Consider the following 15,692-nt stretch of genomic DNA (forward strand, 5'->3'; position numbering starts at 1 on the left):
ACCTATTACTGGTTCTGGATGTTCTCACAGTACACCCTTTTGAACCCATAGATCAAATACCTTTGATACTATTGTCATGGAAGATAGTGTTCCTCATAGCTATAATGTCAGCAAGGAGAGTGGGAGAATTACAAGCTCTATCTTGCAAAGAACCGTTCCTTGTCATTCACCAGGATAAGTCAGTCATGCAACCAGTTTACCATTTTTTTCCTAAAGTGGTATCCCAATTTCACATGAACCAAGAAATTGTAATTCCATCATTTTGCCCCAAACCGTGTAATAAGAAGGCGAAAGTATTACACAATCTCGATGTGTTGTTGTTGGAAACCTATATCAATCGGGTGCAAGGTATTAGAAAGTCGGATAGGTTGTTTATCCTTCCAGAAGGACCCAGGACTGGGCAAGCAACGTCCAAGGCAACAATATCCAGATGGATTGTGTCTTGCATAAGGAAAGCGTATGAACACAAAGGACAAAATCTGCCTTAAAGGCTAAAATCAACAAGGGCCATGCGCACATCATGGGCGTTCAAAGCGCAGGCATCACCTGCAGAAATCTGCAAGGCAGCCATATGGTCATCATTTAACACGTTTGTGAAATACTATAGGCTGGACATTCAGGCGTCAGCTGACGCAAGCTTTGGTCGCAAAGTACTTCAGTCTCTAATAACAAAATAAATGTGTGGAAACTGATATTGGTGTTGTTTATTATTGCCCTCCCCTATTTTGTTGCTTGGTTATGTCCCCACGGTGCCCACTGCCATGTGGAAGAGGAGAAGAGAAAATGTAAAGAGCTTACCGTCCTTTTCTTTTCTTGGAACCATATGGCAGTGGGTACATAGGAAGGTAACTGTCTGATATATATCAGTTGTATTTTTCAGCTATGGGAGATACCAAAGACTATCTGCAGGTAGTAGGAGGGGTCATTTGTGAAGACTACCTGCACAATTTAATTTCCTGTCCTACTAAAGGATGGTCTTCACCCTACGGTGCACTATGCCATGATTCCAGAAAAAAAAACATTACGGTAAATTGTATAAATGATTATTTTTTTTTAACCATCAAAACGGCAGAGGTAGAAAAGTTGGATGCCAGCTATGCTGTTGGACCTAAGCAGCCACAAGGGGACACCATTTTGAGGAAGCTTTCCGCAGCACGGTTGGTCAGGGAGGTCAGCTGGAAGGTGGTTGGTGAGGATCGCCTCTCTACACTTTCCAGAACATAAAAGTGTTGCTGTTGACGGGTTTTTTTCTATCTGGCTGGCGAGCATTTTTTCGGGGTTACAAATTGTTGTAACGCTGTGAACTCATTTGTATTCTACTACCACTGTCTTTGTCTCTGCTATTTAGGTGGCTCTAATTTGAGGGGTCAGCACCTAAGTGAAACTGCAGTAGCCATGAAAGCTTAAGTCCAATATTGTTTCTGTTCGACAAGATTGCATCAACATTTTCGCATCCTGATGACAAATCTGCTTGTGATATACTCGCACAGATGACTATTTTGAAAATATAGAAATGTATGTTCGTAAAAAGTATTTTAAAAGCAGCTGCCCGTACGCATTTGGGTTCTTAATTTGCACAGCTATTAACCCTGTGAGTGCCCAATAGATGTACATTTTAAGTCGCGTAGGCCGGAACTCTGGGCAGTCCCCAGGCTACATAGAAAGCCTTGCAATCTGCACCAAATTAACGGTGACCCAGCCACAGCATCATAGGACGAGTTTTGTGCTGTGTGTTTGACATAGACATAGCCAATCAGTTATATTATTATTATTATTATTATTATTATTATTATATAGGGCAAGGTCCCCACTCTGTATGCTAATAAGGCTGCACATGGTGCCAAAATAAAAGGGGCTTACCATCTGTGCGGGGATATAATAGTGCCTCAGGCCGAGCATGTCCCCACACAATAAAAAGGAATATAGCTCATATTTAATAGTCCCTAGATTTGGCCTGTACAGTGTATTACCTTGTCAGGGTGCTGGGTCCATGCAGCTGGGTGTTGAGGTAGAAAAAATGGGCGCCAGGAACTTTATAGTTACCAAACAGGACAGGTTTAAAGTGTTTGAGGAAGAACAACTTCCCCAGGTGCATTACTACATTCCTGGAGAGGTGTATGCTTAGAACAGTTCGGGTAGTTGATTAGTCATACAAGATAGCTCAGTCATCATATTACATACTCTTCTTATACCTTCTGGGTCCCTGCTTGGGAGTCTTGGGAGTCTGTACTCCAGACTGCTACATTTCTAGGGGCGACTACCTTCTTACATAACTGTGTATTTGAATATGTACAGGTGAGACCCCTCTTCTGGCTCTCCTCCTGGGATCTGAGGGAGAAGTTCTAATCGCCTCCTATTTATTGCAGTGAAGTTTGGGGGTGGGGGGTGCTAAAATAAGGTAGGCAACAGAATTAAACATTTATTAAACGAAGTATAATGTATAAATGTAAAAAATCAGATCTGGGTATGAAATCAATAAACCCGTCTGAAAACAAAATCACAGTGATGGTTACTGGTGGTAAAATCAGCTAGCAAAAATAGCAGGCACATTTTAAAAAAGTCCTTGAGAATGAAAGGGAACAAGTGATACAGTACAAACGTTGCAGTTAGGCCTCTGTTATGGCAGATGAAACCCTAGTGCAGCGGAGCGCAAACTGGGGGGCGCGGGATTTTCTAGGGGGGGGGGGGGGGGCGTGGGATTTTCTAAGGGGGGTGCGTGGTTGCAGAGCCCCCAGGCATGTAAATTAAATGCCGGGGGAGGTGCGAAGCTGTCCCGCTCCCACCCCCCAAACACACCATTGTGTTAGTCCCCCTTGCTGGCGCCACTCCCCCCGAGCCCCCCTCCCTCCAAACACCTCCAAAATAGCCCCTCTTGCCGGCGCCACTCACCCCCATATATTTATTTAAAGACATACAATACAAGGAGGGATACACAGAAGGGAAAAACCTTAACTCAGTGAGATCAAGACACTCTTTGCCTTGTAAAAAAAAAAAGAAATTGAATCAATTCCTAGTAAGAACAATAACAAAAAACCTTTATGAGAACGGTTTATTTATTGTATTACTTTTATACTTCACTACAATCCGTCTTTGTTTTGTGTGTGTGTGTGTGTGTGTGTGTGTGTGTGTGTGTGTGTGTGTGTGTGTGTGTGTGTGTGTGTGTGTGTGTGTGTGTGTGTGTGTGTGTGTGTGTGTGTATAAGTCACTAATTTAGAAAAAAAATGAGATGTGAATTAGAGGGAGAGGGGGGGACACAGAGAGGGAGAGGGGGGGACACAGAGGGAGAGGGGGGGGGACACAGAGAGGGAGAGGGGGGGGCACAGAGAGGGAGAGGGGGGGACACAAAGGGAGAGGGGGGGACACAAAGGGAGAGGGGGGGACACAGAGGGAGAGGGGGGTCACAGAGAGGGGGAGTGACTGGAGGGGGTGGGAGTGGGTGGGAGTGACGGGGGGTGGGAGCGGGTGGGCTGTGACTGGAGGGGGTGGGAGTGACTGGAGGGGTGGGAGTGACTGGGGGAGTGGGTGGGAGTGACTGGGGGGGTGGGAGTGGGTGGGAATGACTGGGGGGGTGGGAGTGACTGGGAGTGACTGGGGGGGTGGGAGTGACTGGGAGTGACTGGGGGGGTGGGAGTGACTGGGAGTGACTGGGGGGGTGGGAGTGACTGTGGGAGTGGGTGGGTGTGACTGGGGGAGTGGGAGTGGGTGGGTGTGACTGGGGGAGTGGGAGTGGGTGGGAGTGACTGGGGGGGGTGGGAGTGATGGGGGGTGGGAGTGACTGGGGGAGTGGGTGGGGGTGGGTGGGTGTTTGTGTGACCTCCGCTGTCCCGTTCCCACCCCCCAAACACACCATTCTGTTAGTCCCCCTTGCTGGCGCCACTCCCCCCGAGCCCCCCTCCCTCCAAACACCTCCAAAATAGCCCCCCTTGCTGGCGCCACTCACCCAGAGCTCCCCCCCCCCTCCAAACACCTCCAAAGTTGTTCCCCTTGCCGGCGCCACCCACCCCCATATATTTATACAAAGACATACAATACAAGGAGGGATACACAGAAGGGAAAAACCTTAACTCAGTGAGATCAAGACACTCTTTGCCTCCTGCTTCTCCTACTGCACCACGTGATGGGATCGGGAGCGAGCACGCGTCACGGGGAGGCTCATGAATATTCATGATCTTCCACTGACTGACAGAAGCAGATGAAATACATTCCCCATATCTAAATATGTCGCCAAATTTTGCCGATCAATACATGGAGAACGAATTGACTGGCAGCTATACAGTTCTTTAGGTAATTAGATTGCCCACATGAAACTATTGAATTAAAATGACAACCCTCTTGAACACTACCACATTGGTACCTTCCGGTGTTGTTCATGCTCCCAAACTTGTGTTGCCCTAAAAATGTCTTTACGGAGGCTCTACTATCCAAATCAGCCTTGACTAGAGAGTCCTTAAGGTTCTTACCCCTTTTTATAAGAGAAAAGGGGAGGGGCATCTAAGGTCCTCCTTAAGGGTCTCATCGCTGGAGAGAAGCCCTCAGTGCTTGTGGAAAACTTTCTTTCCATGACTACTCAATGTAGTAGATACAAATGGTACAGAATGTGGTCTTACTGGTTTGTTTAATTATGAGTTATGTTATGAGTTATGAGTTAAAGTGTGTCTCTCGCATTCTTGCACTTTCCATCTCTCTCTTGAAACTGTGTAAAGATGCCGTATAAACCATGTTGTAATTTCTCAATAGTACTAATGATCCGTTTAGCCCTGATAAACTGGCTGAAACACAGACCCTTAGTCATTCCAGGTGCATTAAGCATTGAAGACAATCCCATTGGTTACTGTACCATGTGATAGGTTACCTTAGTTCAAAAGGATGTGACATCATCCTTTAAAGTGATTGAGCATTGAGTGCTATAGTGGCTTAACATGTCCATATTATATGGGTATGATGTATCACTATGCCATTCAATGGATATAGTGGGTCCAGGATGGGTGGTTAGGCCTCCAGGGTTGGTAGCGAGGGAGGGTGGGTTAACCCCTTAATTACTATAGCGGTTATTAACCGCTACGGTGATTAAGGGGTTTGGGGCCATTGGATTTGATTTTTACTTGTATTATTTCTGACAATGGAGGACATGGCCCTGCAGTATGCTGATGAGGATGCCCTTCATGATGGTAGGGGTAAGTAGAAAGGTTTTACGGGATTGAGTGTACTATTTTTATAGACTTTCTCAAACATCATCTAGGGAATGAGAACTTGGGTAGTGACCAGTAGATTAGGGAGCTTAGTCTCTATAGTATCTCTGTCCACAAGTGCAAGGCCTTCCAATGTTAAGTGTTTTACCATGGTTGATTCTATGTTTCCTACCATTCCATATGAAACGTGAGTGACCTTTGCAGGTCTTTGATTACAAACATTTATTTATAAAGATTGTGAGTACTTGAAAAAGGTATAGCATTCTTGCTAATACATTCATCTATGCAGATACAATTCTCTGTGACCACAATATTGGGAAAGGGGTCTAATAAGTCAAACCCTTTTTGATATTTTTAATTAGGAGGGGATAATGTGTACAAAGATGCATTTAAATGGATCAGATAAAAGGAAACAATGGAGCATTTGTTGATCTTGTTTTACAGCAAAAACTGGTATTCAGCAGAAGCCACAGAACTCTTCCCCAAGTTGCTTGGGAAAAAGTATTTGCATTCCTGCATGGACAGGATTCATTTAATCGACACAGCTGGAAAAAACTGTTGATCATCACCTCCTCCCCCCCCTCCATTTTTGCTGGGAGGATCTGTTTGCTTCCAGCCACTATCACTTCACCTTAAAACTTCTGATTATGAGACCACACAAATCTCCCCAAAAGGTGCCAACCATTGGCTGATGATAGAGAAGCTCTGTTATAATTCACATAATTAGCACTAACTGTCCATGAAATGTCAAAACAATATATAACCTCTGTTCATTTAATGTACACCCCTGTACCTTAGCTTTCCACTAACTCTTCCCTATAGAAGGAAAGCTCCTTATTTCTTTTCATCCTCCAACCCTATTATACAGCCCTACAGAATGTTGGCACATTGTAATAATTCTGGCTTTGCCTGTCACGTAACAAAATTGTATTCAATTGTAGATGTTCTCAAACTGACTAAAGTATTGCGATGCCCCATTAAGTGGAGGCCTGTATGTGACGGTGAAGGAGTTAACCAGGCTCACTAATGAAGGTTCAGCCACCTTGGTTACCCCTGTGCCGTGTGTTGAGGTCCTTGTGTGTAAAAGTTTTAAAAGTCATTTCTAAAGTGTGCCAAGAATGAGGCTAGTGAGTGTAAGCAATATATACTCTCATTCCATCCCCAACACCAGAACAGGGATTTATATATTTTATCACACAGAAGACAGGACACAGTACCTTTTATTAAAAGAGTTATATGTAATAGGTATATGCACTGAACCTGTAAATGAACTGTGGGATATCCAAGTCATGGATTCCGAGGGACCAGATGGTTACGGGTCTATGTCCTGACTTGAAAGCCTCAGGGATGCCAAGGTGTTAGAACAGGAGGGGTACTGCAGTTCGGCTTGAGTACCCACATCCTAGGCCAACACAGGGCTATCCGGCCACCATTTGCTAGAGCCCAGACTGTGGAGCCTGGACAGCGGGTGGGCTCAGTATACAGAGGCAGAGGTGCCAGGTTGGCGCATGCCCCTTTGCAGAACTAGAGGGGGAAATAAAAAAAAGTACCCACCCAGCTTATGGGTTTGTGCAGAGTCAGGACTTGAAAGCCTCAGGGATGCCAAGGTGTTAGAACAGGAGGGGTACTGCAGTTGTGTGCCCACCCGGCTTGGCAATACTGGCAAATCGGTGATTGGGTGACAGGAGAATTCCCACACTCTGATAGGCTGTAGAGGTTTGTGAATGGGACCCAGAAACCCATAAGAAACCTTGCAGCCAATGGGGAGCGCAGATTCCAAACGCCAAACCATCAGCAGCAAATTCAAAGATGCTCTGTACTGAATATACGTGAGCCGGCTTCAAAGATTTTGACTCGAGAATTCTTCTATGTCCCACTTCTGAAGAACGTAGCGGTTGCGTCTGGCATTGCATGCCGAAATCAGTTCCAGGACTTTCGTGAGTACCTACCAGTCATTGGAAAGGGCTGCTACAGAGGTCATTTTTGCAAATTTCGTTTAAAGGACAAGTTTATTCGTTAGCCCCGTTCCCAGTAAATGTGTTAACTGTGCAAATTGTGTTACATTGTAATTTATTTCAGGAAAAGACATACACAATTTATTTTACCTCCTTGGTTTGCTCAATCAATGATCCCAGTATAAAACAAAAAAGGCGTTAATAAACCTGGTCTCCCGCGACACTGTATTTACTTAAAAAATAAATGATTCCTTGCATTATATTGCATTTAGTATGAAGGCTTTGTATCAATAGAAGTGTGTACGTGTGGATTTACAAAAAGCAGTGGTAGAAGAATTGTTTGATTCCTTTACACCTATTGTGATAAATGTGCTACTGGTTACGTAATATAGGGTTACCATAAAACCATTCAAAAGAGGACACCAAAGCAGATTACGCATCACTTACACGGTCGGCGTTACCGGACATTTAGTTATTAACAAATTCCTCCCGGACAGCAACCTTCAATTAAAAATCCAGACAGGTCTGGGACCAAATATGGTAACCCTACTGCATATTTTAATGTCTGTATGCACAACCTGTACCACCAGGTGATTGTTTCATGCTACAATATGAACTGAAGACATTATTAATGTTCCAACATAACCTTCTCTGCAGCTTCATACCATGGACCATTATGTAACTTCTCCATGATCTTGCTAATGAATATATGTACTCTACAAAAAAAAAATTGAACATGTACATACGAGTCGTTTTTTCACCTGAACTACCCTTCCTTGTGGACTGTCTTCACCCTGTATGTGTGCTTCCTCAGTGATGTAGCATTCGGAATAGTGGGTTTCAAATGAGGCCTTCAGTGGGGGCGGGTTACAGCAGTATCAGCAATTGAATTCAGCTATCACTACAGCAATATATTCCGATTGCCCCGACTGCTCTTAGTGCCACACCATTCGGATATTTTATAGTATCAAATATGATTACATAAAGTTTAAAAATAAGTAGAAGTTTAGTACATCTGAGCAACAAGTGAATAGTTTTGCTGTATCAGTGTATGTAGGTTTACAACTAAAACACACACACACACACACACACACACACACACACACACACACACACACCCTTCCTAGCCATTTACAATGTTATAACTTTTAATCTGCAATACTAGTAGCCCACACTGTACGTCCCTACCTCCCAGCTTATCCTCGACCTCCACAAATGAGTGCATAATTAAGCAAACTATTGCCTTTGAGGAGAGCACTCAAAATATAAACAAACCTAACATAATATTCCATGTATTTAAAAAAAAAAATTATGAAATGCTGACATTTCTGCAGGTATTTTGAAAGAATTAGGTGAAAAGGGTTAGCAATTGTAAACAATCACGTAAAATGCAACGAACAGAGGGGGAAACTGTTAAAATCTTCCTACAAAAGGATTCCAGTCTTAGAAATACTTCAACCAATACAAAGATAATGGAGACACATAAGTGAACATTTCACAAGGTATATACCTTTATTATAATAATCACAAAATCATAATATCTGTACAGGAATGTGGAAGTGAACATTTATAAATGCAACAATAATCTGCTTCATAAAGAGAAGGTAAATATCATTTGACAGAACAGATTTAAGGAAAAATACTCATTAAAATAAAACTTCCTCGCCTTCTTCTGCACTTATCAAATGCAAAATAGTAAGACACGTTAGTGTTCAATTCAGCAAAATATTGCAGAATATCATGCCACAGTCCATTGGAATGAGTCAGGACATGCAGCATTGTTATTAAAATGCAATCTTATATAAAAAGAAGCCACATGTTAATAAAATATAGAGTGGTTTATCTTGATATTTTCTTTGATTTCAGACATGATTTTGTTGTGGAATGGAGTGAACATCAATTGAGGAGTTGGGACATTAAATATTCTTCATTCTAGGCGATTGCTTTGGCTTCGGGTAGAAAAGCTTCCCAGTACTTTATGAGCTAAGGGAAAAAAAGTGAACACGTCATTGAGCAATACATAATTAAAAGGGCTTTAATCATACACCTATTGAGACCATACTATTGCTGGAGAAGGAAGGTTAGAAAACATGTTATAGGGAGGGGGTGGGTGGGAGAGAATATTGGATGCAGACTATCCCTCCCTTTACCAACACATGCTCCAAAGCATACAGGTATTTTTTTTTTTAACAATACAGGACTTTAATAAAAAGCATCCTTATGTAAACCCACCCCATAACTACTGCATGTGTGGGACTGTTAAGTTAAAAAAAAAATTGACATGAAGTTCTGGTCTTTTGATAGCTGGGACAGAAGAGATTTGGGGTACACAGGTACTTCTGTGAAAACAGAATGAAAAATATCTGGAAAACCAACAAGTGGACTTGGATGAAATAATACCTATTGGAATTGGTGTCCCTTCATAAGCCATACATTTTTGTTTCTGATGACTGGCACATATAATTTGGAGACACTCAAAGGGCCTTTATTTTCAAACTTTCAAGAAAGATTAGAAACCAATTCTGGAATTGCGACAGCATTCTTGCTTAGTCATGTATAAGCACTTAATATCCACTAACAATACAACATGCATAATATAATTTGATTTTTGTTATTGTGACTCGAACCAAATCTGCAAACAAAAGTTACATTATGAATCAACCTCCCACCAAGATTATGCATACCTGTTGTTGCGTTTGTACTAAAGATTCTAAGTACTTGATAATAACAGTTTTGAAGTCTTTCACTCGTTCTTTCTATAGCAACAAAAAAAAAAGTTTTATTTTATTAATGGCATTGCTAAAGAAACAAACTGGAGTTAAATCACAAACGTAAATGTGCAAAGCAATAATAGCCGATAGTAATCAGACGTGACAGATTAGAAACATTCTTCAAAGTGGATGGGATACATGCCTCAAATCTTCCTACTTCCTTGCGAATGGTTTTGGACATCTGCTCAAAATCTCTCTCGCCTTGTTGAACTTTCGCCTCCCACTGACAAAATATAAATACATTAATAGCGTTTAATGTTGCTGTTACATAATAGTACACCAAATGTTTGCATTTGTGCATTATCAAGGTTTAGTTAATATTTATTAACTACTCTGACTGAACAATTGGCCATTTATGGTGCAAACTCCTGTATTCATAAAACACGTATTAACATCATAACAGATATGGGGGAGTAGCTGTAAGAGGTAAATTAAATTACTTAGAGGTAAATGAAGATTAGGATAGTTGGTAAATAGTACATGCTACGGCAAGAAAATTTGAATTTAAAAAATGTTCAAAACTTACTCAAGAATATAAAGAATATAAAGTTACAGGAATGTAAATGGCATTGGGCGCTCTCAAAATCCATAGGGTTTTCTTCCAATTGGATTGTGTGAGGTCTTAAAAATGTACACCATAATTTTATCTAATGTATGAAGATGTTGGTCCATTAAAAAGGTATCACATACATCGAATCTGCTTTTCTCTAGGACTAATACAGGGGTACACAAATTTTGAACTACACAAGAACACAAGAAATACCTGGCAGATAAGTTATTAATGTGGACTTTGGCCATTGTTCGGAATGAGTATCTGCCTAGATTGGGCAAAAGCTGGAGTTAAAAAAAAAAAAAATATGTTTGGGGGAAAAAATAAAAAAATAATATACATACGTTACCTGCAAGTAACCAAGAGGCAGCACTCAGAAATGTTTGTTCAAAAAAAATAAGTGTATTGATGAACAGTGGCACATAGATCCAATGTTTCGGTCCCATAGAGGGACCTTCAAGGGAGTGGCCCCTCTGTGGGACCGAAACGTTGTATTTATGTGCCACTGTTCATCAATACACTTCTTTTTTTGAACAAACATTTCTGAGTGCTGCCTCTTAACTACCTACAGGTAACGTTTATTTTATATTACTCTATACGGGACAAGCACACCAGCCTATTTTCTACTACCGGAGTGCAATATATAGATAGATCTATAACACGGAAATAGCCGTTTTAGTCCAGTTGCGATAGTGCAGAATAAATTAGTACTTCAGTATTAGGCGATACCTTTTTTTATTTGGACTAACAATTTATGTCATAGGACAAGCTTTTAAGAGTTTCTCTCTTCCTCAGGTCAGTGATACTGGTTAACAAAGGAACCTATGGCTAAAGCAGGGGTTAGGAAAGCAGGGGAGGGGAAAAACAAAAAACAAAAAAAACAAACACTTATTAACCCAAGAACGGAAAACATTTGAACTCAGAATGATAAGACTGACACCAAAACAAGAGGCCAATGTGGATATGGAGTTTCTCACACACTATCACAATTGTTTGTAATCATCCTGCCTGCCTCTCTGCCAATGTTCTTATCCGCACCTCCCACCCCCCTCCCCCAACAGCATCCCTTTCCCCCTCCATGCTGTCCATTGTCACCCTTCCAATGTCTTCAAACACCACTTCCTCACCTTACCTACAGTACATCTGTTTTTTTCCCCTGCTCTCCTAACCCCTGCTTTAGCCATAGCTTCCTTTGTTAATCAGTATCACTGACCTAAGGAAGAGGAGAACTTTCGAAAGCTTGTCCTGTGACAAATTGTTAGTCCAAATAAAAAAAAAAGGTATCACCTAATACTGCAGTACATACATACTCTTCGTTTTGAATACAATTTCGTTTTGTATATCGAAGAAGTATACACAATGCTAGAGCAGAAAGAGAAAAAAGCAACTTGCCTGAAATCACAAGAAGCTAGCATAGGGCCTTGAACATACATGGGTATTTGAAGTAAATGGCCTGTCACAAGTCCCTCCTTCTCCCTATTGCCAAACATGTTCCAAACTAGTCTGGGAAATTGTTTGCTGACCTTTGGACATCTGTTTCTAAAATGGGGGAAGTTATGGGGGCAGTGTGCCAAGCCCAGCAAATAGTATAAATAGGCACTACGCTTTCTTATGTGACAAGAGGGTCAGCCCTATATAGTAGTAAAGAAAGGTATATTGAGGCATTTTACCCCATTTGTTTCAGAGGAACCAGCAGCACCTTGCTATTTAATCTATTCCCCAATGAAACCAGAGGTATTTTGGTTCCGCTTTATTCATAGAACAAAAAAAGTGATATGAAAGGCAATGTATAGAGCGTTCACACGTGGTAAAACGAATTTCTTGTTCCATGTGGAATTATATTAAACCCTTTAAATGTAATTAATAGTCATTATCTAAACGAGAATATTTTCTTTAAAAATATTCAGACCCTGCATAATAAGCCTTAGTGTTCTTCCAGTTCAGAGCTTCAATTGTCCTTTGTGTTTAGAATTCCAGTCTATATTCAATGGGAATCCCACTTACTGAATACATAAACTTTTGAAGGCTTATATTCTAAAGAAGGTTTTAGTGTTTGTGTATAGAAGTTTACAAAGCCTACAATTCCATAATTCTGGTTTAAGTTTCACTTGCCAAACGCAGATTTTATTTTCTCTCATTAACATAAAAAAAAAAAAAAAAAAAAATCAGGACCTCAATATGTAAATGGTGTTTACACTGCAGTGTTACAGGAGTGAATACTATGTTAGTAGTGATGGTTCTCTTTTGTATGATACACTGGGCTTTTATATGAGCAGCACTATAAGTCTTCCACAATCGCTTCCTAAAGAAGGATAGGTTTTGGGTAAGGAAAGTGTAAAACAGACAGTGTGATCAGAGGAACACCACAAATAAAAGAAAGGACAGTAAGAGAGTAAAGCATGATGTGATGCAATGTGGTCAGTCGCTTAATGGAGCAATCCATGCCTTTTGTTCCCCTTCAGTTTAATAAATGGTTTAAACAGGGGGTCTCTGGCGCTGAACCCTGTTAATTTCAGCTCCTAGGACCCCCCCGCTTCCAGAGTATCACTACAGTTTTCTACATTTTAAAGCTCCCACGTCACATAGGCCAATAGGAAGCCGCACCAGGTGACGTCCCGGATTCCTATTGAACCAAAGGCAAATTCGCCATAATGTGAATCCTGGAGCGGCAACCGGCCCCTACTATGGAGGTATGTGTCTCTGAAAGCAGGGGGTCCCCAGAGCATTAATGTGGTTACGCTGCAGAGACCTCCTGCTTCAATCCTGTATTAAAAAAAAAAAAAGCATAGATTGTGTTAAAACCTCAACCCAGATCGTTTTTACAGGGAGAAGAAAAAAAAATGAATCTTTCTGAAAAGCATTTTGGGTTCCTGTTGATTAGATGGTGCAGCGAGAGCAGGCCTAGAGTACAAAGAGAAGACCTCAAGAATGTCTTCTGAGATAATAGCTAACTTATTTTCAGAAGGAAAAATCAGTTGTGTGGGATATAGGTGTCCAGAATTGAAAAGTGTAACGTGCATTATGCAGCGAGCATGTTTTCTTGAAAGCCATGCAGAAAGTAAATGTCCTTGATCTGAACAAAAAATAATTGACTACATCAACATTTTTAATAACTTGGGGTTTATTCTATATACACAGGAGTGGACAATCGGGCAATTACTCTAATGGTGAATTTCTGCCGAAAGCAGCCTGCCCGATCAGCCACTTTGGCGGGTATAGAATAAGCCACTTCATGGTTTAATATTTTTCAATTTTGCCAAATCATTATATAGGAAAAACCATTTAAAAATTGGTCAAGACAATTAGCATTCACAATTACACAAACTTGTGTTGCTTTTAAAATGTAGGCTATTAAAAACAAAAAACACCAGGTAGCCATATAAAAAAAAAAAATTAAATTTTTCTATTAAATAGATAAATCATTGTATACTAAAAAGGACTCCAGAAGATAACGGAATTTACCGTCGTGACTATGCTATACATAAGACACAAGTATCCAGTGTAATTAGATTTATATGTATGTAATGTCCTACAGTACCTCTTCAATCTCCTTAGTGAAGCATGGGGGGGAAAAATAATCAGTTAAAGGTATTTTTTCTTTGACATTTTTTGCACCCCAATACAGTATAGCATATAGACTCATCATACAATACTAAATGTATTCATTTTTAGATTCATTTAATGTAAAATAGCATCAGCAATTAAACATCCAGTTTATTAACTTTAAACCACAGCCACAAGTCAATACTGCTTACATTACTACAGTAACCTACAATAAATGGCTTTAATTGATAGGTGTACCAAATACAACTTTCAATCACTCCAGTTCCTAAGCATATTTTCTTAAACAAGAATTTAAAAAACAAAAAAGTTGTGGATAATTCATAGAATTAAAAGGATGTATTGCTGGTGCTATTTTGCTTGATATTTTCATTACCCACTAGTAAAACGATAATGTTAAGCAAGTACAATCACTTTAGTGCTGGAAAAGGTGCTGCAAGCCACTCTGTCACTAAATGGGTTCAAACTAGCTAGGGATTTAAATAGGCAGGAATGTTTAATACATTATATAAATATTTCAACAAAACTTATTGAAAATAATTGCCAAAAACAGACATGCTAAAAAAAATAAATGATAATGCTGTAATATTGCAGCTACCTCTCTTATTTCATCTTTAGCCTGCTGAAGTTTTTCAGGTTTGTTGGAGATCTGAATCTTTGCTTCTGCCTCACGCTTCTTCTGCAAATTAACCTGAGCATCTTGCCATTTTTGCCAGCACTTCATTCTCTGGTCAAAAACACCCTGTGGATGCAAGATTGAAACAGATCACATTCATGCTACAGTATAAAGAAAAAAATACAGATTTCATTAGTTCTTCACAAAAACTACTTTTTCCTAGATTAGCCATGCATTTTATTGATTAATAGTTTGTTATTGTATAGCGCTGCTAGTTTTACATAGCGCTTTACAGAGTTATTTTGCAGCAACAGTCCCTGCCCCATAGAGCTTACAATCTATGTTTTTTGGTGCCTGAGGTACAGAGTGATAAAGTGACTTGCCCAAGGTCACAAGGAGCCGACACCGGGAATTGAACCAGGTTCCCGATTCAGACTACAGTATGTGCTAGTCAGTATCTTTACTCATTGAACCACTCCTTTGATCCATCCCTTAATGATTTATCTAAACATTTCAATGGATATTTTTGCTACAGCAGTACTTTCTCTTAAAATCTTCTTCACCTTGTCTCCATTCTTACCCATTAAGGTGCTTGTAGGTTTAAAAATCAATTGGGCACAACAGCAAACAACTTTCACTACAAAAATGCTAGAGAAAAGTTTAATTTATGTAAAATGTATTGCCATACAGTATGTCTAGAATTAGATTATATAATGCTTCAAGCTCCCACCAAGACCAAGGTTTAATAGAAGGTACACTAATAACTGTAGCCAGATTTACATGAGACTTACTTTTACAGCAGCAATAAGTCGGATGTAGTCACTTAGAAGTTCTGTAAACACATAAAAGTCAGCAAAGGCCTGCTCCTGATGTAGCTGGTCAATCTTTTCTTCTACCTCTGCAAGCTGAGACAAGGCTCGGGACAGGGCGGTGTGATCCTCAGAATTGCCTAACATAGCAGCACTCTTTGCAAATGCAGCGGTGTTGGCTGAAAGCTCTGTAAATGAATGAATGTTAAGTCAGATGCACAGCCCAACCTCTAATACCATC

General features: G+C 40.5%; 1 protein-coding gene across 1 annotated transcript in view; it reads right to left on the bottom strand.

Annotated features, from left to right (window-relative positions):
- Positions 1-8,633: 8,633 nt before the first annotated feature.
- The window catches only part of SNX2 (sorting nexin 2), a 28,691-nt gene continuing 21,632 nt past the window's right edge, over positions 8,634-15,692 (bottom strand). Inside the window, exons 11-15 of the mRNA XM_075600953.1 lie at positions 15,434-15,639; positions 14,625-14,768; positions 10,058-10,138; positions 9,829-9,900; positions 8,634-9,127 (exon numbers count right to left, since the gene is read on the bottom strand). Of these exons, the coding sequence (XP_075457068.1) occupies positions 9,077-9,127; positions 9,829-9,900; positions 10,058-10,138; positions 14,625-14,768; positions 15,434-15,639 (554 nt within the window). The 3' untranslated portion in view covers positions 8,634-9,076. The remainder of the gene's footprint in view (positions 9,128-9,828; positions 9,901-10,057; positions 10,139-14,624; positions 14,769-15,433; positions 15,640-15,692) is intronic.

This window comes from Ascaphus truei, chromosome 1 (genome assembly GCF_040206685.1).
Source record: "Ascaphus truei isolate aAscTru1 chromosome 1, aAscTru1.hap1, whole genome shotgun sequence".
Lineage (NCBI taxonomy): Eukaryota > Metazoa > Chordata > Amphibia > Anura > Ascaphidae > Ascaphus > Ascaphus truei.